Raw genomic sequence first — 25538 nt, 5'->3', positions numbered from 1 at the left:
GTAAGGGCCCCATAGGCCAGGAGTTAGCTCTGGGCCTAACAGATTGTGGGGAGATGCATTTGGGGAGGGGGATAGGGTGCTCAGGGTCAGCACTCCTTATAGTACCAGTCTCTGAAAAGCCACTCAGTATTTTAGCACTGGAAGCAACAAAACCAGTACAAACTGGCTGAAAGTCAGCTGTTTACAGCTTTCCATTAATGCAACTTGAGAAAAGACAGATTTGGTGAGCACATTTTATTTATTTATTATAAGAGAAAAAAATTCCTCCAAACATAATACAAAACTTTTTAAAGCCCATTTAAAAAAAGTCTTCTCTGACCACACATCCTTTACAACCCACTTAGAGCCTAACTTGTTGACTCCAGGTTGAACAGGTCAGAGATTTTGACAGCCTGGACCACTTCCACACTAGAGGCTTACTCTCCACAGTGAACAAGCTCCTGGAGAAAAACTGAAATTGTTATCGACTCATTCTCAATAAAGAGTGGAGGGCCACCTTCTTTCCCTAAAAGTAAATCCCATATATCTGAAGTTCCATGTAGACTTCCTACTTCCCGCTGACACCTGGAAAGGAGAGAGAACATCACTGATCTGTTGATTCCAGCAGTGCTGCTGGTGATGCAGACGCGTGAGAATGCTGAGTCAGGACAGTTTCTAAAAAGCTCACCACGGTGCTTTTGGATGTGTCTCCAGGCAGGGCCTGAACACAGCGAACATGTTCCAGGGCTACCTGGACCATCTGGGCTCTTTCCTGGGAGTTGTGGGATGCTCCAGTGTCATCTCTCTCTGCTCCAGACTTCAAAAAATGCAGGATATAGGAATGGACCAAGTCCCCATTTATTTCAAGGGAGTCTCTGATGAAGGGCAGGTCTGAGGCAATGGCCAAGCTCAAAAGGTGAATCAGCGCCTGGCAGATCTGGGTCCGCAGACTGGCACAGTATTTGAATTCCAAAAAGTCTGTAGTGTCTTCACTCTTCTGCAAGGCCATGACCAGTGCACCCCAGATGTGGGCGTACTGGCCCACAGACCCATAGTGATCCCTCTTGCTTGGAACAGAAAGGGCTGCGGCTGATCGGATGCGCACTTTGAAGTTCTTGCATGATGTCACCACTGAGGTCAGGGCGTTGTAGGCCTGCGAGGTCCACGGAGCTGTTCCTAGAAAGAAGTGGTCATTTACACCATTAAAGGCTTAGAAATGTGGGATGAAAAGGAGCTAGAAGCAAGGGGGCAGGGACACCAGAGCTCACATGGCTCATTTTGTCTTCGTTTCATTCTCATGATAATCCTCTATTAGCACAGCAGGTTCACTGGGATTTCTAGGGGAGAGGCTATACTTCCTCCTCCCCTAGGCTCAGGGGCACTGCACCCTAAGCAGAGTCTTCATGATATAGGCAGTGGCTTCTCTGAAGGAGTCTGTTCTGAGGAGACGACTGGAGGGAAGCACGTGGACTGAAGTGCATCACCTCCTCTACTCCACGGTGAAGGCTTCTAAGCGCATACATGCATGCCAGTCCATTCCCTGCTGGTTGACAATATTTCCCCTCCCTATTTATTAGCATTGGGCACTACTCTGGCAAAAGCATGCCACACCTTGATGTACAGCAAAGGAAGCTATGGCCTCTCTCTCCCTAAGTGACTTCCGGGAGTGGAGAGCTTAGATCCGTCTTCATTCCTTTTCTATTGTCTTTGGAAATAAGGCTGCTTTTTCCTCTTCAGCAACATTACTCATATTGTTCAAGATGGGCAACAAAGTTAAATACACCTCCCTTAACTCTCTCTGCCCATTCTGTTTCCTCTGCAGATGAGTCCCTTGCTCAAGGAGCACCCACCACAAGGTCATCTACAGGTAGCTTCCTGAGAGGAAAAAGCACATGGCTACTGCTCTACCAACCACTGCCTGTCCACTCTACCTGCATGCTCATAGCAATAAAGCGACAACACATGTGTGCTATTCTCAAACGGCTTCTGCAGGGAGGAGAGGGAGACTGGCTTACCTAAAGGGAGAGCTGAGTTTTTAAATACATTCCCCATCGCATAGCACGCATTCCATCGAACTTTCATGGCAGCCTCTGCCAGAACAGTGGAAATTAGGGTCTGGATAGTCTCCTCAATGATTTCAGCAAACCTGGGGTTTTCTATATGAGATGGTTGCAAGAAATGAAGTAAGTTTCCAAGGGCACGGATTGCATTGCTTTTCACCTAGAACAAAATGTAAAAAGCATCAGAAATCCAGTTGCAGAGAGGTATTTCTGAAAGTGTCATGACAGTGAGGCCAGGGAGACAGTACAGGAACTGCATCTTAGGTTTGGCAGCTCGAGTGTGCGTGTGCACACACACACACACACACACACACACACACACACACACACACACACACACACGCAGCTGGCATTACCTGGCCATTCTCTGTCTCTCTCTCTCCTCTTTTTTTTCTCTCTTTCCTCTCCTCTCTTTTCTCTCTTCTCTTTCTCCCGTCCCCTAAACCCTCCCTCCCTCTCTCCCCTGAGTGTTACACTACCTGGCCTGTCTCTGTCTCTCTCTCAGCCTTGAGTGTTGTGAGGTGCAGCCGGGATAGTTCTCAAGCACTGCTGGAGTGGCCAACTATGGTCCTTGGTCACCATGGGCTTATGCAACTCCATATTGCCTGGCCCTAGTGCTGAACTGCTGGCTCAGTTCTTCAAGCATCTCTTGGAATGGCTCAGGGTCCCCAAGTATCACGTAGGAGGTCCCCTACACCCCAAAATAAAACTAACAAAATATATAATTTCAGTTTAAGAAAACCCAGAGGTCCTTAGAATTTGATCACAGTTGAGCTAATGAAAAGTACAACTTGTAAAGAATAATGTTTCAGAGCTCTGTCCACCCTCATGGGGTTACTATTCTCCTCCCTGAAATATGTGTTTCTATAGAGGTCTTGCCTGCTTGTTTCCTTATCAGACTGGACTTCAGAGAGGTCTGGCTCACTCAGTTTACAAAGATAGCCTGAAAAATCCGGGCAAAACAGGATAAGGTGAGGAAGAAAAAAGGCACCAACAATTTTATTCTTAAACTCTTACTCCAGAAACTTGAACTGACTAGATTTGAAGTCCAGTTTTCCCTTTCAGAACTATCATATTCAGGTAAGGTTTGGTAAAAGTTTGGTAATGTGCTCTGTGTTTAAAATCAGGACCTCAGGGGCTGGAGCGATAGCACAGTGGTTAAGGCATTTATTTGCTTGCACGTTGCCAACACAGGATAGACCCAAGTTTGAATCCCGGCATCCCCATATGGTCCCCTGAGCCTGCTAGGAGTGCAGAGCCAGGAGTAACCCCTGAGTGCTGCCGGGTGTGACCCACCCCCCCTCCACCCAAATTAGGACCTTAGAGTCTAATAAGAAATATGTAAAGGCTTCCCAGTAAAGTTAAATGCATCAAAGGTCAAATTAGAGTTTGCTCTGTTTGCCTCAATGCCTAAGTTATACTTTTCATACTTTCACTGTAATAGAAGATATTCAATGCCAAAAGTTGATCTTTCTTATTTTCTAATTTCACTGAGAGTTTTGGAATAAACCAGATTATACAAAAACAAATTATCATGGAACAGTATTATAAATAGCTCTGAACTTTTCATAAGACAAGAAAGAAATTTACAAAGTACAAAACGGGCCATTTGATAACATGAGTATATGCTCAATCTTCTTAGAACAGAAATAAATTGGCAGAATAGTCTGAAGAATATCACACCACAGCAAGCTCCTTCTAATCAAACAGAGATGAAACAGGAGTAGGGAGATAGCTCAAAGGCTGGAAGGTCTGATTTTCTGTTTTGGGGCCACATCTGACTTTGTGCTCCAGGATTATTCCTGACGGTGTTTGGGATATCATTTGGGGTACAAGAGATAGAATCTGGATTGACTGCAGCAAAAACAAATGCCCTACCTGCTGTACTATATATCTCAGCATGTGGAAGGTATGCTTTTCATGCAGGAGTCACATGGTCTCCCCAGCACTGCCAGATGTGGTAACCCCACAAAAAACAAAAACATACCAAAACTATAATACATGAAGTATCTAGCGCCGAAAACCTAGGTTTTGTTGTGAGTCTACCTTGTCTTTGTCCTTGGAAGCTTCTATAGCTGACTGCAACATCTTCAAGAGTAAAAGACCAGAAAACTCTTCCCGGAAACCTGGGTCTGCTGAATCCCTATTCCTTGACATTGCAAAAAACAAACAAACAAACAAACAAAAAAAACAAAAAACATGTCAATATATATTATACATGCATACCTATATAACTATAAAATATTCAAGAAAAGAGCAAAGCATATTTACTCAGATTATACTACGGAATTATAATGTGGAACCAGAGTGATAGCACAGCAGGTAGAGTATTTGCCTTGCACATACCCAATCCAGGTTTAATCCCTGGTATCCCACATGGTTCCCTGAGCCTGCTAGAAGTAATTTCTGAGCACAGAGACAAGAATAACCCCTGTGTGTGGCCAAGTGAAGTCCAATAACCAAAAAAAAAAAAAAAAAAAAAAGTCAATAATACAAGAGAATGCTTATATATATAATACATGTTAGTGACAAGAGAGATGATCAACAAAAAGCAAGATACTTGTGTAAGAATAACAAATTGTCAGGGCTGGAGAGATAGCACAGTGGTAGGGCACTTGCCTTGCATGCAGCTGACCTGGGAGGGACCCGGTTCAATTCCTAGCATCCCATATGGTCCCCTAGCCTGCTAGGGCAGATTTCTGAGTGCAGAGCCAGGAGTAACCACTGACCGCTGTCAGGTGTGACCCGAAAACTAATCATAAGTGAATAAATAAGAGTTAAAAAAAATAACAAGTAGTCTCTGGGGAAGGGTCTTAGAGTTAGACTTAGTCTGGAGTTAGTCTTGGAGTTAGAGTAAAATGGGGAGGGAGATTTATTGGTTTTGTTTTGAGACCACATCCAGTGGCTCTCAGCAGCTGTTCCTGGTTCTCTGTTCTATAGCCACTCCTGATAGGGTCCGAGGGGACCATGCGTTGCTGATAATTCAACTGAAGTCATCTGCGTTCAATGCAAAACAGTAATCCCTGTACTATCTCTCCGGTCCCCCCAAAGTTAAGGTTTTATTCTAAATATCCTTTTGAACTATTTGAATTTTTTTCCTTTAAAATATGCAAATATTATAGTTAAAAATTAAGGCAACTGTTACTAAGGTTTTGGATTTCTACTTCTATAGTTTCCATTTTCTTTCATTTTTTGTTTGTTTTTCTTTTCGTATTATACCAGCAATGCCCAGGGGGTTACTGCTGGCTCTGCTTTTGGGAATCATTCTTTGTGGTGCTCAGGGACTATATGAAATGCCAGGATAGAATCGGAGTTGGCCACAAGCAACTTATCCACTGTACTATCTCTCCAGCTCTCTATTTTCCATGTTCTACTATGCGGATATATTACTTCTATCAGTAAACAGTACTTTCATACATATACATAAATTTAACATATTACTATTTTAGGACTATTGATTCTATATAAAATATTTTATATTATACTATGTGACAGAAAACTTAAATAATATGGAGAAATTGCTAGTTCTTTCATGCTGGAAAATCAGAACATTTCTAGGTCTTCAGCCCTGCAAATGACCTAGGGAAGGAGCTCAGACACCTACATGTTGATGAGCAGAGTGTCTGTCAGGTTGCCCAAGGACCAGGCTGCTTTGGCCCGGACATTCACAGACTTGTCTTGAAGTGACATCAAAACTGCATTTGCCGTGTCTGCCACAAAGATGACATCCTATAGGACATAAACAAAGCAGAACAATATAGTTCCTTTCACAGTGCTATCTTTAAAATTCTCCAGTTTTTTTCTGGATAAAGCTATATGTTATATGTCATTATCACAAGGTTCTATTTGGGAATTAAAAACGATGGATTCAATTTGCTGCTCTTCTACATTGCTGTTGAATATGTGCTAAACTCCAGGGGAGATCTCCCATAAACTTGCTAAATATTTTCCTATCCCCAAAACAGCCCCCAGAGACTGTTTTTTTAAGATATCTCCTTCACTGGCCTGTGGCAGCTGCCTGTATCAATTTCCACCTCAGCAAACAATGTGTTGTCAACAAAATGTACTTCCAAACCACACTCTACTCTATTTGGTGGGAAGTGCTCCAAGTAGGACTGAAGGGATGGGGCCACAGAGGAGGCTCAATGGTAGAGTGCATGTTCTGCACAGGTGTGACCATAGGGTTGTATCCTTGACATTACAAAAAAATAGGAGTGTAAGAGCATTTCAATTTTATTGAAAACTCCATAATCAGTTTTCTATATTATTTCTGTCACATAGTAATGCACTATGTACATCTTTCAGGCATTTATTAATTTAAATATTTACTGGGCATTTATAGTCCTGGGCAGTATGCTGATTAAAAATTAATGAATTAGGGGCTGCAGAGATAGCACATCGGTAGGGCATTTGCCTTGCATGCGTCCGACCAAGGAGGGAACTGGTTTGGTTCCCGGCATCCCATATGGTCCCCCCAGCCTGCCAGGGGCAATTTCTGAGTTCAGAGACAGGAGTAACCACTGAGCACCATTGGGTGTGGCTCAAAAACCAATCAATCAATCAAGTTTAAAATATATACATTTCTATATCTTAGTAGCATTTCAAAAAAACAGATTATATAACAATTTCATTTTCTTTTCTTTTCTTTTTTTTTTTTGTTTTTGGGTCACACCTGGCGGTGCTCAGGGGTTACTTCTGGCTCTCTGCTCAGAAATAGCTCCTGGCAGGCACGGGGGACCATGTGGGACACTGGGATTCAAACCAATCACCTTTGGTCCTGGATCAGCTGCTTGCAAGGCAAACACCGCTGTGCTATCTCTCCAGGCCCCAATTTCATTTTCTTTACTGCCCAACTCAAGAGCTCTACACATATACACACACACACAAAAGTACATGGATGTACTCACACACACACACAAAAGCACTGTTACAGATAAGAGATGAGAAGAGCCCTGCAGGCTCACACTAACCTGTTGCAGGCAAGGGAAAAGCACATAGACACCAAGGGCCCGAGAGGTGGCTGCTTTTACTAGGTGATTCTTGCTGTCATTCAGCCCCAGCAGCATTGTGAGGCACATAATCTGCCTGTTATTCTGTAGGAGAAAAGGTGGTAAAGGGAAGACAAGAAGAATCAACTGAGTCGAGGCTCTGCAAAGTGATTGACTTGCCTGTGCTCCATTCCATATTAAGGAGCTGGATATAACTTTATGGGCAAGGGCTCTCTTGGTTCACAGCAAAGCGAGTTATATCTAAGCATGAATTTGGCAAAAACACCTGCAATTAAACATTTTGCTCTGGGAGGATTACCCGGGTTTTCCTCTTGTATATTTCCTCCAATAAAACTAAGTTCTCCATTAAATTTTGTTTTTCCTTCAAGTAATTCTTCATTATAAAAGCTAAGATCAGATGTAAATGGCAATGAGGACTAAAGAAAAAAGTGATCAGGAGAGCAGGTCTTAGCATCAAGTCTAGTATTTTCAGACTTCATGACTGATTATTCACCTTCCCTTAAGTAACTGATAAAACCAAATTTTACTAAAATTAAAGTAATCAAAGTGCTAAAGAGCTGGAGTTGAAAACCAGGTCTTTCTAACAGCTGACCCAAAGCCTCAGCTCTTCTCCATTTCTCCTGTCTCTATGGCAGAGGGAGCACCTGCTATGCAGGGACATGAACATTTTTCCATTTTCCTCCTTGTTGGTCTCCAGCAACTTCACCCCACACTCAAGTAGAAAAGGCTCCTTTTCCTCAGAAAGGAAGTTGAATGCTGGCTCAAAATGGAAAAGAACCTAAATCAAACTCAAACTCTGATGTCTCACTGAAGGGCAAGAAAAATTCCGCAGATTACCGGCAGATTATCGAAGGCTTCTGGCAAGATGGAAGACAGGGCGTCACAGGCACTCGCCTGCAGAGTGGGGTGTTCCGAATTCTGCAGGGCTCTGGGCAAAGGACCATTCAGCATCATTGTCCAGAAAGCTACCACCTGGAATAATGGGCAACTTCAAAACACAGCCCACACCACCAACGGGACCAACCTAAAGCTTGCCTACAGCGAGAAACTAGGAATGAAACACTTCCCCCTCAAGTGGTAAGCTTTTTGCAAATTCTTACACTGCCTTTTCACACAAAGATTAAACAAATAAAGATTAAAAAACAGCTCATTCAATCCTTCTCATTTACTGATCAAGAAATAACAGTCTGCTAAAGTTAAATAGTGACAGTGATACAAATAATAAGAGGTGCATAAGAGTGATAATTTAATTATAGTCAAACCACAGTAGTTGCAGCTACTGTTTTCCAGATAGCTTCTTTTTTTTTTTTGGTTTTTGGGCCACACCCTGTGACGCTCAGGGGTTACTCCTGGCTATGCGCTCAGAAGTTGCTCCTGGCTTCTTGGGGGACCATATGGGACGCCTGGGGATCGAACTGCGGTCCGTCCTAGGCTAGCGCAGGCAAGGCAGGCACCTTACCTCCAGCGCCACCGCCCGGCCCCCCAGATAGCTTCTTAAATGCAAGGATATGCTGAGTGTTTTCCACATATCACCCATTGAAACACCCAGAGCAACAAAATGAAGCTTACAATTTTCTCTCTCTCTCCCATCAGACAAAGTCATTGAGACACAGGAGATAAATGCTTATGGATGCAGTACTGGAGTAGAACCTCAATTAAGTGGCACCATGTAAGGTTTTTTTTTTTTTTTTTTTTCTTTTTAACTTGATCCCTGTGGGAAGGGGATCAGGTTCCAGAGTAATCCAAAGACCTTACTGGAGTTCAAAGAGCATAGGATCTGGAAGCAGAGTTAGGGCTGAGTACTTCAGTTGCTGTTTCCATCTCTGCAACCTTAGGGGACTCATAGGATTTGTCTAAGCTTTGATCCCCCCCTTTAATAGAACAGGCAAAGATTTCTACTTGGCAGAGTCTATATGACAAAATAAGGTAATATTGTGTAAAATACCTAGTACCGTGCATAGTGGAGATTTTTGTTTTGTTTTGTTTTTGGGTCACACCTGGCATTGCTCAGGGGTTCTTCCTGGCTCTGTGCTCAGAAATCACTCCTGGCAGGCACAGGGGACCATATGGGATGCTGGGACTCGAATCACTGTAGGTCCTGAACTGACTGCATGCAGGGCAAATGCCCTATTGCTGTGCTATCTCCATAGCACATAGTGGAGATTTAAATGAAGAAGCTGACTGTTTTAAGCACTTGAAGAATGATCTCATTTCAAAGTTCCTTTACAGAGGCATTTAAAGAGTACTTTAAATCCAGTTTCCTTCCTATGTCTTATAAAAAAAACTCTGGGATTTCACATTCATTTGCAAATATGTCTATGTTTTTTGTATCTCTACCAGAAAATCCACCTTCGTTCAGCCCCCCACCTCAAGTTATACCTCTTTACAATGAAAAATTCATCATCTAATATCCATTAAGTGACGATTCCTAGAATTAATTTTATGCTGTCTATCCTATCTCTTCCCACCATTCTAGTCTACTTCTTCAAACTGGGTTTTGTGCAAAAGAAATTCTGCTTTTTTTTATTGCTGTTTGGTTGTCTGTTATGCATAATCCTCCCACAGATGAAACTACAAATAAATTCAAATGCAAATAAAATCTAATCAGGCTAGGATGACATCTTTCTAGGATTATGAGCCCCAAATTTTGCTATTAGAACAAACTCTATCTACTCCACTTGCCCACTGAAACCTCTACTTAGAACTGACAGGGAAAGAGAGCTCTGAGCTGAAAGTGCTTACCAAGGTAACTGGCACTCTCTGAGCAGGTGCTGTGGTAGAATCTGATTTATACTGTTGAATTATGCCTGTGCCCAACTCTTCCAGAAGCTGCCAGGGGAAAAGAAACAGGTTGTCAAAGTGGAGTATTAGACCTATAGGGGTAAACAACCATTTCAGTTTGGAGATGACCTCACATCAAGTGGAAATATCATTTCTAATGATTTTCTTTCTTTTCTCATTACATCCCATGTCAGCATTCTTTCCAGAAGCAAAACAACTGGCAATATGGTATCATTTTATTACAAAAACAATTCTTTGGGCTTATATGCAGAGCTAAAAATAGTAGAACAGATTACTTTCCACCTAAAAACCTCTTAAACTGACAGGCGTGCAGCAGAGGAAAGACTGTAAAGAGAAGGAAAAGTGTGTGCCTCTCAGTGGGAATCACCTTTGTTCCATGAAGCTGGATAGAAGGATCTGCTTCCTCCAAGCACTTGCAAACCACCTCTCCAAGCTCCATCAGGTAGACCTGAGTCATGGAAAAGTAACCCCTTGCCAGGTGAGCCAAGACCTGCAGACATAGTAAAGGATGAACACCAAGATCTGAATGCAGAGATGCAATATTCAGAAGTGTTAAAAAAAAAAGGACAATAATTCAAGAATCACTCAGACTTAATAAGGGCTGAAATCTGCTGTATGAAATGAAAAGCAAGCTTAATTTTTATTTTATGATTAAGAAAATTATTTCATAGAATTGTACAGCTCTTTCTAATTTACAAAATATGCATCTTTAATAATATTACCTTATTTAAGGTTACTTTTGAAGACGGTATTAACTGAATATTTAATTTATTTGTGGTTTTGTAGCTGCCTCCACTAGATTTCAGGTTTACTCCCTGTGGTTTTCAGGGGACATATGGTGAAAGGGGTTGAACATGGGCCTCCTATATTATCTAATATTTTAACAGAACAGTGAAAAAAATAAATGACACATTTAACATTAATCAGTTAATTTAATTAGCAGTAGACCCCAGGACCAAACCCGTGTCTTAAAGTCTGAGTATAGAAAAGTGCAAAATATTTTTATTTAGGATTGTTTTCTTTCTTTGAAGTACTAATTATTTGTGGTCTCTCAGCAGACCTAAGACTAAAGAGAAATTTATGGAGAATTAAACATATAAGATGTAGAAATCAGTGATTAACTGTGTAATTTATTTCAGGAGTGCCATAAAATTTATTACAAATGGGGCCGGAGAGATAGCACAGCGGCATTTGCCTTGCAAGCAGCCGACCCAGGACCTAAGGTGGTTGATTCGAATCCCAGCGTCCCATATGGTCCCCGTGCCTGCCAGGAGCTATTTCTGAGCAGATTTCTGAGCACTGTCAGGTGTGGCCCCAAAACCAAAAAAAAAAAAAAAAAAAAAAAAAAATTTATTGCAAATGTCATCTAATAGCTGGTATATCTAAAATGGTTTGCAGCAAAAATGAATGAATCAGAGCCTTGCTCTTTGAAATAAAACAACTACAAACAAGCCACTAACACCTAAAATACAACTCCCATCAACAATGCTGACACAAAGCTTTGATTTATGGTGGTTGTCTTTTTTTTTTTTATAGACTAACTTTTCACAACTAGCTTATGATGGAAGGACAAGCAGTTCCAGAGAACTGAGGACATGAAACTTCCTACCTGTAAGGCCTCCAGTCTCATAGGGGATGGTTTATAGATGATTCCTGTTGCAGAACCTGCATCACTCCCAGAGCACAAGTCCTCCTTGGGCAGCACAACAGTGGAAATGCAAAGTCGGATCAGCCAGCAGGGCTCTGCACAGCCTTGAGGGGAGCTCACCGATGGATCATCCCGTATAGATCCCAACGGGGATTTCTTCCACCAGTCAGGAGTCCCTGAACTGCTACTACTGAGCCCAGAAGAACAGGGCTGTTGTAAGAGCAGCAGGACTTCAGGTAAAGGTGCATGAGTGGACACGATGGCTCCCAAGAGTGTGAGGCTGGACACACGAACATTAACATCTGTTAAAGGCAACAGGCAAATCCATCACCATGGGAAATCACCTACAGACCAGAATTATTCCTGCAGGCCAGTAAGCCGCTTAGTTTAACCTGAGTTAAATCTTTAGACTGGTGATTCCCAGAGGGTAACCCGACTTATGGAATAGGGGGAAGAAAAGAAGCTACGCATACAATTTGGGGCACTTTTTGTTTGTTTACTTAAGGTGACAGGTAAATTTCTAGTAGGGGATTGTTTTGCTTTCCTCCTGGGGGCTTCTACAGGCAAAACATGAACACTACTAGCCCTTTCAACTATCTCCTAGATGCCCCCAAACTATGCTTTGAGATATGGGATACTCCCTTCAGCTTAGAGCTGGGGCAAGTGAGCAGGCAAGGGACTAAACTATATGTGAGGAGAAGATTGATCTTTCTGGGTCCCATTTTATATGATGGAAAGAAATGACTTGGAGTTACACATCATTATCACTGAAGCCTCATAAAAATATAAGGTAAGTATAATTCTCATAAGGTTTAGGAGCATATGTAGATCCACTCAGGGATCATGCCCCTCCCAGTTCTGTGATTCTGAGATGACAACAAAAGAGGGTGCTATCTGTCTGCCTATCCATTCTCTATGTAAGCTTAAAGGATTGGGGGGGAAGGGGGGAGTATAATGAGAAGGGTGATAACATAGTGATGGTCAAAGCCAGTGGTGCTTAGAGATTACTCCTGGCTATTCTTTTGGGGGTTGAGGGAGACCAAATGAAGTGCTGGAGATTGAGCCTGGATAAACATCTACCCACTGTACTATTACTCTGGTCCCAAGAAGCAATCAGTTTTAACTACCACCAACCTTTATGATGAATATAAGGCTTTATCTGGTTCCAGACTTTGGACAGCAGGCTGAGTTTCAGACGGTTATAAGGTGAATTCGATACTAAATTTGCAAGGCACTGTAAAGGGCAAAGAATAGCTTATCAATGAACTTGATTAAGTCACAGATAGAGGAAGAATCTTAGCGGATTTTATTGCAAAAGAAAAGTATTTACATTTAAAGGAATATATAGTGAATCGTTTATTTTGACATAGAGACTCTAGCCAAGATTTGTGAGACAAGCAGGTTCAGACTTCCAAATATGATATCTTTAAGTAAAATTACTGCTTAGTTGTATTCATAGGTCAAGTTATTTCAGGATAATATAAAATATATAAAATCAAACAAAGTAATCTTCTGTGTAATCTACTGACAATTTAAGATCTTTACCTTAATGACTTGAGTAAGGGTCTGTGAGGATGATTCAGCTACCAAAGCCAGCAAAAGACACCGATGCAACTCTCGAATGCTGGAAGCAATGGTCACAGAAAAGGGAGTAAAAGCCCTTTTGTGGTCACTGGTGTCCTCAGCCACAGAAAGAAACTGCTTTGAACTTTCCAAGATGGCAGATAAAACTTGCAGAGCACAGGCACGAGTCTGGAATGTTAAAAATATTCAGCTAATTAAAAATCAGGAGTTGGGAGTCCCTTCGTATTAACTTGTATTTTAAATCTTTGAAGTATTTAGGATCTTTTTAGTTAGAAGAATTCAGGTCATGGGATTATCTATAAGTCTTTAGATCAAAATGTGAATGAGGCCCACTGTGTACTGCACCCTTAAGAAAAAATACATGGGTCCGGAGAGATAGCACAGCGGCGTTTGCCTTGCAAGCAGCCAATCCAGGACCAAAGGTGGTTGGTTCGAATCCCGGTGTCCCATATGGTCCCCCATGCCTGCCAGGAGCTATTTCTGAGCAGACAGCCAGGAGTAACCCCTGAGCACTGCTGGGTGTGGCCCAAAAACCAAAAAAAAAAAAAGAAAAAATACATACAGGTCTGAGCCACAGCACAGTGGGTAGGGTAGTTTGCCTTGCATGTGCCTGACCTGGGTTTGACCCTCGTCATTCCATATGGTCTCCTGAACTTGTCAGGAGTGATTTCTGAGTAGAGCCAGGGGTAACCCCTGAGCACCAACCAGGTGTGGCGCAAAACACAAACAACAACAACAAAAAACCCCACCTTACCTGAAATCACATTATGGTTTGGTTCTTTTAGTAAAGAAAGTGGGTGGGGGACCTGGAGCTATAGTACAGAAAGCAGGGCATTTGCCATGTATCTAACTGACCCAGGTTCAATCCCTGGCATCCCATATGGTCCCCCAAATAGCCAAGAGTAATTCCTGAGTGTAGTCAGGAGTAATCCCAGAACACTGCTCAGTGTGGCCCAAAACAATATAAAACAAAGCAAAAAAAAAAGTAAGGCTATGAGGCCGGAGAGATAGCATGGAGGTAAATTGTTTGCCTTGCATGCAGGTCGATGGTTCGAATACCGGCATCCCGTATGGTCTCCCGAGCCTTCCAGGAGCGATTTCTGAGCGTGGAGCCAGGACTGAGCACTGGCGGGTGTGACCCAAAACCCAAAAACTAAAAAAAAAAAAAAAAAAAAAAAAAAAAAGGAATAAGGCTTGTTAGCCTGGGTCCGGCACCATGCTCCAAAAGAAAATGGCCATAATACTTTCCAGACATTCCATTCCTGGTTGATAATGTATAACATACACAAAATGCATAAAGGGGGGCAGAGATTTCCCTTTCTACATGAATTATAGCAGCCAAATGTCATCGTGTACACTCTCCCAAAAGAAACAGCTTAGCTCCAAGACTTAACCTTATCAAACTTTCAAGTCACCAAATTTGTTTTGTATCTATAAAACCTGGACCACACAGCCATGTGTGACCATGCAACACCCACCTCAATATTTTATAGTAATGTCAGCTGAGTAGTATCACAGGAAATTTTAGGAAAGTTACACAGTAATTTACTAAGCTCAGTGAGACTAACCAGTAATAGAGAAGGTTCAACTAGCATCAACTTCATCCCAGTAAATACTCTCACATTGACATCATTAACACCATGGAGAGATAATAAGCATTTTGAACTAACACATACTGATCTAAGTTTTGATAACCCCATTTGCCTTTGTGTTTTAACAAGCAATATGAAATAAATTTGTGCCTACATGAAAGCAAGCTATGATAGTGGGTGGGAGATTGGGGATACTGCTGAAGGGAAGATCACACTGGTAGTTGGATTAGTGTTTGAACATTTTTTTTTGTTTGTTTTTTGGGCCACACCCGGTGATGCTCAGGGGTTACTCCTGGCTATGTGCTCTGAAGTCGCTCCTGGCTTGGGGGACCATATGGGACACCGGGGGATCGAACCGCGGTCCATCCAAGGCTAGTGCAGGCAAGGCAGGCACCTTACCTCTAGCGCCACTGCCCGGCCCCAGTGTTTGAACATTTAATGCTGTAAATCACTGTATTATTAGCAACTTGGTAAGTCAAGGTATTATAACAAAAATTATTAAAAAAAAAAAGAATAAAGCTAAGCTATACATTAGTACCAAATGGTGAAGTGATGACTAAGAGAATAACTTGAAGATTAGGAATATCGTTTTATAAGTACAGAATAACTGAAAGAGAGAAGTAAAGAATCTATTTAACTATGAAAAAAGAAATCTACACATTCACCATCTGTTTTGGATCAAAGTTCCGAAGACCATTCTGCTTCTGGTTCACCCTAAAGTGTCTATAAACACTCATGTAAACCAAATAGGCTATTAGGAAGTCTGTGCAATTCAACTTGGCAGGTGCCATAGGTGACCCAAATTCTGACACATTCTCAGGAGCAAGAAATCCTATTGTCTGCAGTGAGGGTCTGATAACCAGAGAGGAACACTAGCAAACAACCTTGGGAAGGAAACATATGCCTTTATCAAGAAGATAGCATATTAGAGATGGTGCCACTGCATCAAGACTGTCATCACAAGCTTTAAAAAGCATTGAAAAAGGGGCTAGAGAGATAGCATAAAGGTAGAGCATTTGCCTTGCAAGCAGAAGCATGGTGGTTCGAACCCCAGCATCCCATATGATCCCCTGAGCCTGCCAAGAGCGATTTCTGAATGTAGAGCCAGGAGTAACCCCTGAGCGTTGCCGGGTGTAACCCAAACACACACACACACACACACACACACACACACACACACACACACACACACACACACACACACACACACACACAAAGAAAGAAAAGCATTAAAAAAGAAAACTTTCAATTAGTAACTCAATGATTTTAGGTAATTAAACATCAGAAAGGAGGGACTGGGAAGAGATCTCAATTCCTGGCATCCCATGACTCCCCAAGCATCACTGTGGTAGCCTTGTAATCACCCAGCACTAGGGCAAGGCCCAAGAAGCACTCTATTCATAGGCCCAAATATTCAATGTTGGGCCTTGCTGACTGAGAATCACTGGAAGTAGCCTCCTGAGCTACTCCAAAAGCTCCCTGAACACCATTTGGTAGGTCCCGCCACAAAAATAATTAAAAATCGGGGGAAGGTTAATTTAATCAAAATGGAATGCGGATAATAGCTGCAGGAAGTAATATGAAATATGCTACCCTCTTTGACTAGTTCGTTTATTAGCAAAAATGTCATTTAAACACTTGTATGGGATCAATATTAATTCTGGCATCTAATTTAAATACTCAACACGCAGCGTGTTTATATTTGATTTGAAAAAGGTTTTCCAGAAAGGTTTCGACTCTGTTACTCCCAAGTAGAGAAGAAATACATAATTTCTACAGGTCTGTGGGAGAGGCAATTTGTCCTCACCTGACTGTGCTCAGGACTTACCCCAGGGTCTGTACTCAGGCATCACTCCCGTGAGAGCTCTGAGGGCTATGAACACAGCTGGCCTATGCAAAAAATATTTTGGACCTGCTATTCCATCTTTCTGGCCCCTCTGCATATAGTTTATGGAATAAAACATATAGAATCATAAATAGAAAAATGAAAAGCTTATTGTTTTGGTAACAAATTTGTAATAGGGGCAAGCGAGTTAGCACAGGCGATAAGGTGCCTGCCTTATTATTTTATAATAATAAAATATTATTTTGATTAAGTATAAAAGTAGTGTTTAAATGTTTTTTAACAGTGGTTAAAAAAGAATTTTATTGGGGCCGGCGAGGTGGCGCTAGAGGTAAGGTGTCTGCCTTGCAAGCGCTAGCCAAGGAAAGATTGCGACCGCAGTTCGATCCCCTGGCATCCCATATGGTCCCCCCAAGCCAGGGGCAATTTCTGAGCACTTAGCCAGGAGTAACCCCTGAGCATCAAATGGGTGTGGCTTGAAAAAACAAAAACAAAACAAACAAACAAAAAAAGAATTTTATTTATGTGTCATATAACCTCAGGTAGCAGACCAGATTCAATCCCTAGACCAGTGTTTTCCAACCTATGATTAGATGGCTGGTCTAAAGTTAACAAGCAGATATTAGGCTAAACCTCCACAAACCAAATAGAATTAGGTACTAGATAGTACAACAGGAAGAATGCTTTCCTTGCACAGGGTCAACCTGGGTTTGACTCTCAGCATCCTCTATGGTCTCCTAAACCCACCAGAAAGATACCATAGCACAGAACCAGGAGTAAACCCTGAGCACCATAAGATGTGGCTCCAAAACAAACAGAAAGAGACCCCCAAAATTAAAATACAAGTTAGCTGGAAGAAGATCAAGAACATGGTTTATAGGGGTGAATAAACCAAGCATATCTGAGGCCCTGAGTTTGATCCCTGGCACTGATCATATGGCTGGCAGCAACCTCCCAGGACCACTGGGTGTAGCCCTAGTTATTTCCTCACCCCCACCCCCAAGCACTTTCAGGCCCCAGCACTGGAGCATCAGGCTTATACCATGGGTGAGCATTGCTAGGATCGGTCCATGGCTCTCAGAGCATGGTTCAATGTGGCTTCAATTAACACAAAATAGAACAACAAAAAGCCCCAAGACATCGAAAGAAATAAAGTGATATTCAAAAGAAAAAATTTTCAGCTCAGTTAACTTTGGAACCATAAAAGAGAAAAGGGATCCATGACTAATATAAATGAAAACAGAGGGAATGTTATTAGAGAGAATATTATTAAAATGTTAGTGGTTATTTTTCCTTATTGAGATAAAAACATCTCTATAGAAATTTGGTATGTCAAGTTATACATTACATAGTTTTGATTTAATTTTATTAAGATCTTTAATGTATCTTTGTTATTAGAAAAATACTACTTATAGCATTGAATCTGGTTCAAGTTCTGCTTCATTTATGATTATATCAATATTTAATGTACTATTTACCAGTTCTAATCAGCACTTGCTGCAGAAATTACCTATGTATAATCACCTCATCACAGTTGCAGCCCTCCAGAGAGCTCATTCTGTTGATTAAGTTTTTATTGTTGGGTATTTACAACCAATGAATGAAAATGTTTAGTCTTATCCTATGCACAATTTCAATAGTAGGTAGCTTTAGCTCCTTTCTTATTCAAGAGGACTATTCAAAGGTAATAAAGGTAATGAAACTTATTCAAAGGTAATTTGTTTCCTCCTTAAGAATGAGGTAGTTGGGGGCCAGAGAGATTAGCATGGAGGTAAGGCGTTTGCCTTGCCTGCAGAAGGACGGTGGTTTGAATCCTGGCATCTGGGGCTGGTAAGGTGTCACTAGAGGTAAAGTGTCTGCCTTGCAAGCGCTAGCAAAGGAAGGACCACGGTGCGATCCCCCGGCATCCCATATGGTCTCCCCAAGCCAGAAGCGATTTCTGAGCGCTTATCCAGGAGTAATCCCTGAGTATCAAATGGGTGTGGTCCAAAAACCAAAACTAAAAACTAAAAAATCGAATCCCGGCATCCCATTTGGTACCCCAAGCCTGCCAGGAATGATTTCTGAGTGTAGAGCCAGGAGTAACCCCTGAGCATTGCCGGGTGTGACCCAAAAACCAAAAAAAAAAAAAAAAAAAAAAAAGAATGAGGTAGTTCCAGTGAATCTCCCCACTCCAACCACTGTAAGTGTACATTTGGTCTCAGAACATATCTAGGGGGATGATGGAGAAGCCATCATCCTTGGGAATGGGCATAGTTCAATTTCAATCAGGGCACTTGGCTGTCTCTTTGTCTGTGTTCAAGGATTGATTAATCTCTGCATATGCTGAGATCAATTTCACTGATAGATTCACAATGTTGCCTTTAAGATGGAGGCATATGAACCTGTACTAGGTCTCTAGGATTTCTAAGGTTGAAAACACAAAAGTCAAAGTCCTTCATTCTTGGTTACCAATTTACCTACTATTCCATGGTAATTCAAGTCTCATTCTTCATTACCTAGATTTTGTTTTGCATCATTTCCCAGCACCCCGAAGACAAGTAAATAAATTCTGAGAATCAGGATAATTTTCAAGTTAATTCGATCTCTGGCATCCCATATGGTCCCCTGAGCCTGCCAGGAGTTATTTCTGAGATAGGACCAAGCGTAGTTCCTGAGTGCCACTGGTTGGCAAAAAAAGAAAAGAGCTATACTTCCAGTTGAATCTTCCATAAGATATAAGACTGAATTGCTATGAATTAAATACAAAACTATCATCACTATGCACTTCAACAAGATGCACTATTGTTGGGTTATTGTGCTTCATCCTGGGAAAGAGAAACATCAATTATTCAACTCTACACTTCCAATGAGCACCACAGAACTGATATTACTCAGCCTTTACATATGGCTGTACCTTTTAATCTAGAGCTATAAATCCAGAATGCTGTTCCATTCTTTAATAAAATAAATCAGCACCCTTAATATTTGCAAATGATTTCCTAGAAGTTCTTATAAAAAGGCTTTCACTTAAATACTTTCCTTGACCATGTGACTTGGTACATAATTAATTTCACTATGGATAATTATATACATATGCACCAAGTTTTGTTATGGACCATAAGCACATTTATTTACATCCTTCTAATTTAATACCTGTTAGAAACCTATCAAAAATAAATGTTTCACTTGCTATTACTGAACTATGAATTTAATTAATTACTTTTATCCTTTTAATCCTTTTTTTAAAATGTCAACTGGCTTTCAATTTCTTCAAGATCTTTCTTCGTGTAAATTTTGTACTGGACTTAGGATCTCTTCAGAGAAGCTTTGTATCCTTTCTTTTTCACCAAATTTCTTGCATTTACATTAAAGTACAAAAACATATTTTAGAGTTTCCCAAGTCAAATAGGACCACTTTTCAGTCTATAAAATTTCTCATGGCATACTACAACAAATAAATGTAAGCTCTTAAAGTTTTAAACACCATGAAAATTATTTCAGTTCACTTCCCTCGTTAATCTCTGTATTAATCTCCTAAACTTGCATGTCTTAAATTCCCTTAGCTGGGCAGATGCCAAATGGATGATTTACTTGGCCTGGCACTTGCTTCCTGGCACCATATTCCTGGTTACTGCTAACATCTCCCTTTAGATCAAGGGTCTCAAACTCAATTTACCTGGGGGCCACAGGAGGCAAAGTTGGGGTAATCCTTGAGTGCAAAGTCAGTAGTAAGCCTTGAACATTGGGGGGTGTGACCCAAACAACTGAAACAAAACAAAACAAAAAAAGATTCCTCTAGGGCAGGGCCACAAAATCTTGTACAGAGGGCTGCAAATGGCCTGTGGGCCGCGTATTTGAGACCCCTGCTTTAGATGGAGAATTTTCAAATACATAAATATTTTCAATTTTTATATTAGGTGTCCTTTCAATTACTGACATAGTTTCTTTATTGATTTATTTGCCACTATCATTCATTATTCTCTCGAGTTCTCATATTCCATCCATTTAATTAATCTGAAAATGTTTGCTGATTTACCTATTTGGACATTGGAAGAATATTTGAAATATTCTTCAGCCCTTTTGAGTACAATAAAGCTTCTGAAGGGTCATCTAGAAATTTTCATGTATAGTAGTAATTAGCAATTCAATAAGATGATCAGAAGCTACAAAGTTTTGAGGAGTGTTAATCCCCTAGATTTTTTTTTTGGGGGGGGGGTCACATCCGGCAGTGCTCAGGGGTTACTCCTGGCTCTTTGCTCAGAAATTGCTCCTGGAAGGCTCGGGAACCATATGGGATGCCGGGATTCGAACCACTGTCCTTCTGCGTCTAAGGCAAATGCTCTACCGCTGTGCTATCTCTCCGGCCCTAATCCCCTAGATTTTAAGAGAAAATCTTAAAAATCATAAAAAAAAAATACTATTGGCTTAATTAAAACTTTTATTTTGAGGAGATAGTTGGTTACCTAAGAACATAGAGCCTGATTTTTAATATTCATTACTGAAAGTCAAAAATTAGCAGACTATAATCCTTACTGGGTTTCCTGGGTTCAGAGGCTACTTTTGGAGAGGAACACTATAGCTAAGAAGTGGGAAATATCTGATCAACCATAACTCTCTTTCTGAAGTTACTCTTACTTCCTCTTAAGCAGTGCTCAGGAGATCAGAACCTTTCCCCAAGATTTTTAGCCAACAGGGCTGGCAGTTCAGTGCAATGAGAACATGGTGCTATGTGGACCCTGTACTACCAGGGATTACACAGCCTACCCAGGGGCCCCAGAGCCACACTCAGTTGTGCTGGGTTCTTTCAGGGCTATACCAGAAGATGCCAGGGATGATGAGATTCTGAGGACCAAACCAGGGTCAGTTGTACGCAAGGCATTCACTTTAATCCAATACAGTTTTTCTTTTTTTTTTTTTTTTTTTTGGTTTTTGGGCCACACCCGGTGACGCTCAGGGGTTACTCCTGGCTATGCGCTCAGAAGTCGCTCCTGGCTTGGGGGACCATATGGGACGCCGGGGGATCGAACCGCGGTCCGTCTCCTAGGCTAGCGCAGGTAAGGCAGGCACCTTACCTCGAGCGCCACCGCCCGGCCCCCCAATACAGTTTTTCTAACCCCTTTTCTTTTTAAAATTATTTTTAAAAGCTTATTTGTTTTTCTCATTAAACTCTGTAAATATTTATCAAATGCTAGTTTAAAAACATAGAGTGCTCAAAGAATAAAACATTGTTGAGATCAACTATATGCCCTATACTTGCATCAAACATCAGAAGCAATTTTTTAAGCTTTACAAATTCTTCATAAACATTAATGCAAATTCTATGGTGTGTCTAAGCTATTTATTTTTCTTTTGGATTTTGGCAATCCACATCCAGCAGCATTCAGGGGTTACTGCTGGCTCTACGCTCAGAAATCGCTCCTGGCAGGCTCGGGGGACCATATGGGATACTGGGATTCGAACCACCGTCCTTCTGCATGCAAGGCAAATGCTATCTCTCTGGCCCTTGTCTAAGCCATTTTTAAGATTTTTTTCCCCTAAATTTTCCTAAAATTTCCTAAATTACTAAGGCAATTTCATTAAAGGGAGTAATGCATGTTGTTTTCATGCAGAAAACAGGGACATGAGTTCATACTATATTCCTAGTATTTTCAGTCAAGAATTGGGTTAGAATAAATGAGTTATATTTATGTAAGAAGACTGAGGACAGAGAAAACAGCAAAATCTTGCATAGTATTTCTTTTTAATATTACTTAGAATTAACATGATCTTACCTTAGGAGAAGGGTCTTTTATGTAAGAAGACTGAGGACAGAGAAAACAGCAAAATCTTGCATAGTGTTTCTTTTAATATTACTTAGAATTAACATGATCTTACCTTAGGAGAAGGGTCTTTTAGTGTCAGGGTCATCAAGGACACAGACTGGGGGTTTCCCAGCTCAGGTGTTTCAGGAACAAAGGCTGACCAGTAGCCATAGAGGACTTTTTTTTCAATTGATTTTATTGTAGAAAGAAAGCAAGCTAATGCTCCTTGGCGAACTCTGGCCTGGTAAGACCTTTTAATAATTAAGAGAAAAGAAGTCTTTTAACATTAAAAATAGTTTTTAAAAATATAAACACGAAATGCTATTTATTCCAGTCAACTCAAATAATGGAAACATTTAATGTTCTAAATAAAGGCTAAAGATACCAAAGTACTCTATATAAAATTTTGTTTTTCAAAGTACAATCATGTTAAAGCAATTTGTTCATAATGAATTAATATAATTAATATAAGCAACAATTTACAATAAGACTATGAGCCAAAAAGAAATTACAGGGGTTAAGGTCATTGCCTTGCATGCAGTTAACCCTGGTTTAATCCCCAGCACTACATATGGTTCTCTGAGTACTGCCTGAGGTCACTCCTGAGTACAGAGCTAGAAAAAAACCCTGAGCACCAGTAGATATGACCCAAACTTCCCCTTCCAAATAAAATAAAGAAAACTAAAATAAACCTTAGAGAGGATAAAAGGATCCTTAGAGAGGACCAACACTTTGATCTCAGAAAACTACTAGTGGCAAAATGATAGCACAGGGGTAGAGTGTTTGTTTTGAATGTGGCCAAGCCGGGACTGATCCGGGCTCAATCCCTGGCATCCCATATGGTACCCTGTGCCTGCCAGGAGTGATTATTGAGTACAGAACCCCGGAGTGCCTCTGGGTGTGGCCTAAAAACAAACCAAAAAAAAAAAAAAAAAGGAAAAGAAAAGAAGAAAAGTTAGGTATAATATATCACAGAGAATCCAATTCATCTAACAAATAATTAATATTTTAGATATGTGCTAGGCATTATGCTGGTCGTGGCAGACATAAACTAAGTCCCTGCCCTTGACAAAGAGAAAAGGACTATAACACATTATGGTCAGCACAAAAGTTACACCATGTCAAATGGCCATATGGGAGAGGCACTTAAGGTAGAACTTAGGGGCCAGAAAAGGCTTTCTGGAAAATCTGATTGCAGAGCCCATAGTGAGGATGAGTGGTTAAAAGTGCAAAAGGACACAGGAGAAAGACTGAGATATTTGAGACATTCTAGACAAGGAACAATACACACAAAAATTAATCAAACAACTGTGAGAAATTACAAATTATGCAATGTCCTACAGATTTTTAAGTAAAACTACAAACCTGCATGCAAGATAGAAGGCATAAAATGCATTACAAAATATTACTACCTAATTTTACTCTGCATGCCTCCTTCAGCATCAGAAAAGTCCGACTCACTACTGCTGACCCTCTTCCAGTTCGAAGAACTCGAGGGTGAGGAGATTTGGACTTTTCCTGCAGCTCCACTTGCATCTACTGCCACACTTGAAACACCCAGGCTGGGGGCAGCTTCTCTTTCACCACTGGACTCTTCCTCTTCCTCCTCTTCTCCTTGCTGGCTTTTTTTGGGCTTTACTTTTGACTTTTTCTTTTTATTCTAATGTTAGAAATGAAACATATATAATGGCTATTTCAAAACAGCTTTGAGCTGAATTATGTTTGATAATTACTATGTCCCCAGCATGTACTTTAAAGAGAGGAGAGAGGAAAGGAGAAAAAAAGTGACCCTTACTTAATATTCTGGGCTGTCAGGTGCTCTGTTATGTACTTAACACATATCCTAAGGCATTTCTAGAAACATGGGACAGAGCAAAACTTGTGATCTGGTTTTAACCTCAACCCACATGACCCTGGGGAAATCATTTAACCTCTCCGACTTTCATCATCTATAAGGCAACCACACTACCTACCATACAAGACTTCTCAAAAGGGTTTTCATAACACAATTAGTATACAGAAAGTTACTGGACTATCTACATTCCCAGAGAAGACACTCAGCAACTACTACTTCATAATGCAATAAAGAAGAGCTGTTAATCTATAACATTAATGCCATACTGTAGGGCACTAGAGCTTTATAGAAGTAAATATTAAGAGTCAGTTTCTTTCTTCTTTTTTCTACTTCCTTCTCTCTGACACCCAAACTTTGGAATATGTGTCCTCCTCTGTATCCTCAAAGTCCCTAACCTGAACAAGAAAAGCTCTAATTACTTCTACCTTGAATTATTCTTTCTCCAGATTATTATACTTTGACTTGCTATCACAATCATTTTCCTAACATGCAAATCTGATGACACCATTTCTCAACATTAAGATTCTTCAATGACGGGGCCGGTGTGGTGGCGCTAGAGGTAAGGTGCCTGCCTTGCCTGCACTAGCCTAGGATAGACCTAGGTTCGATCCCCTGGCGTCCCATATGGTCTCCCAAGCCAGGCGCGATTTCTGAGCTCATAGCCAGGAGTAACCCCTGAGCGTCACCAGGTGTGCCCCAAAAACCAAAACCAAAAAAAAAAAAAAAAAAAAAAAAGATTCTTCAATGACTACATACCACCTATATGATAAAACTGTAAACATCTCAGCAGACTGTATTAGATGCTTGCAATATGCTCTTTATCACACACTTGGCCCACCCTTTCCTGCCACACATTTGGCGCCACTGGTTAACAGTGAACTCTCTAACACTGAACTCTCTGCTTACTTTCATTCTGTTTCTGTAGCTTTTGTTCCCTTAAAATTGAAAATTCCAATTCTTTTCTACACTATTACTATTTTGAGTCTCAATTCAACCATATCTTTTTATTTACTTATTTATCTAGGTTTGCAGGTCACACTCAGTGCTGCTCGGGGTTACTTCTGGCTCTGCACTCAGGTATCATTCCTGGAGATGCTCAGAGGATCATTTAAGATGTTGGGGATAAAACTGGGACATGCAAGGCAAGTGTCCTACCTAGGGCACTATACCTCTGAAGCACTATACAAGCTTCATCTTTCACTTATAATTGAACTGGGTACCTAGAATGTGTTCCATGAGTACTCCAGCAATATTTAAATAAAAAAGTTATACACTGCATTATAGAAATGGTTTCTCACCCTTTGCCTTCTTTCCCTAATTTCTAGAAACAGAGCCTATATCTTTACCAACATAATGAGAGAGAGCAGATGTTAAGTAATTGCT

At 40.9% G+C, this 25538-nt stretch overlaps 1 protein-coding gene across 1 annotated transcript in view; it reads right to left on the bottom strand.

Moving 5' to 3' along the window:
• Positions 1-473: 473 nt before the first annotated feature.
• The window catches only part of HEATR6 (HEAT repeat containing 6), a 38536-nt gene continuing 13471 nt past the window's right edge, over positions 474-25538 (bottom strand). The window contains exons 8-20 of the mRNA XM_049771345.1: positions 23713-23960; positions 22374-22551; positions 13044-13250; positions 12633-12732; positions 11460-11800; positions 10218-10340; positions 9791-9877; positions 7886-8020; positions 7010-7132; positions 5644-5768; positions 4086-4188; positions 1995-2199; positions 474-1155 (exon numbers count right to left, since the gene is read on the bottom strand). Of these exons, the coding sequence (XP_049627302.1) occupies positions 584-1155; positions 1995-2199; positions 4086-4188; positions 5644-5768; positions 7010-7132; positions 7886-8020; positions 9791-9877; positions 10218-10340; positions 11460-11800; positions 12633-12732; positions 13044-13250; positions 22374-22551; positions 23713-23960 (2547 nt within the window). The 3' untranslated portion in view covers positions 474-583. The remainder of the gene's footprint in view (positions 1156-1994; positions 2200-4085; positions 4189-5643; positions 5769-7009; positions 7133-7885; positions 8021-9790; positions 9878-10217; positions 10341-11459; positions 11801-12632; positions 12733-13043; positions 13251-22373; positions 22552-23712; positions 23961-25538) is intronic.

Source organism: Suncus etruscus, chromosome 1 (genome assembly GCF_024139225.1).
Source record: "Suncus etruscus isolate mSunEtr1 chromosome 1, mSunEtr1.pri.cur, whole genome shotgun sequence".
Taxonomy (NCBI): Eukaryota; Metazoa; Chordata; class Mammalia; order Eulipotyphla; family Soricidae; genus Suncus; species Suncus etruscus.
Note: the sequence above shows the minus strand (reverse complement) of the source record. Positions and strands in the feature narration are given on the sequence as shown.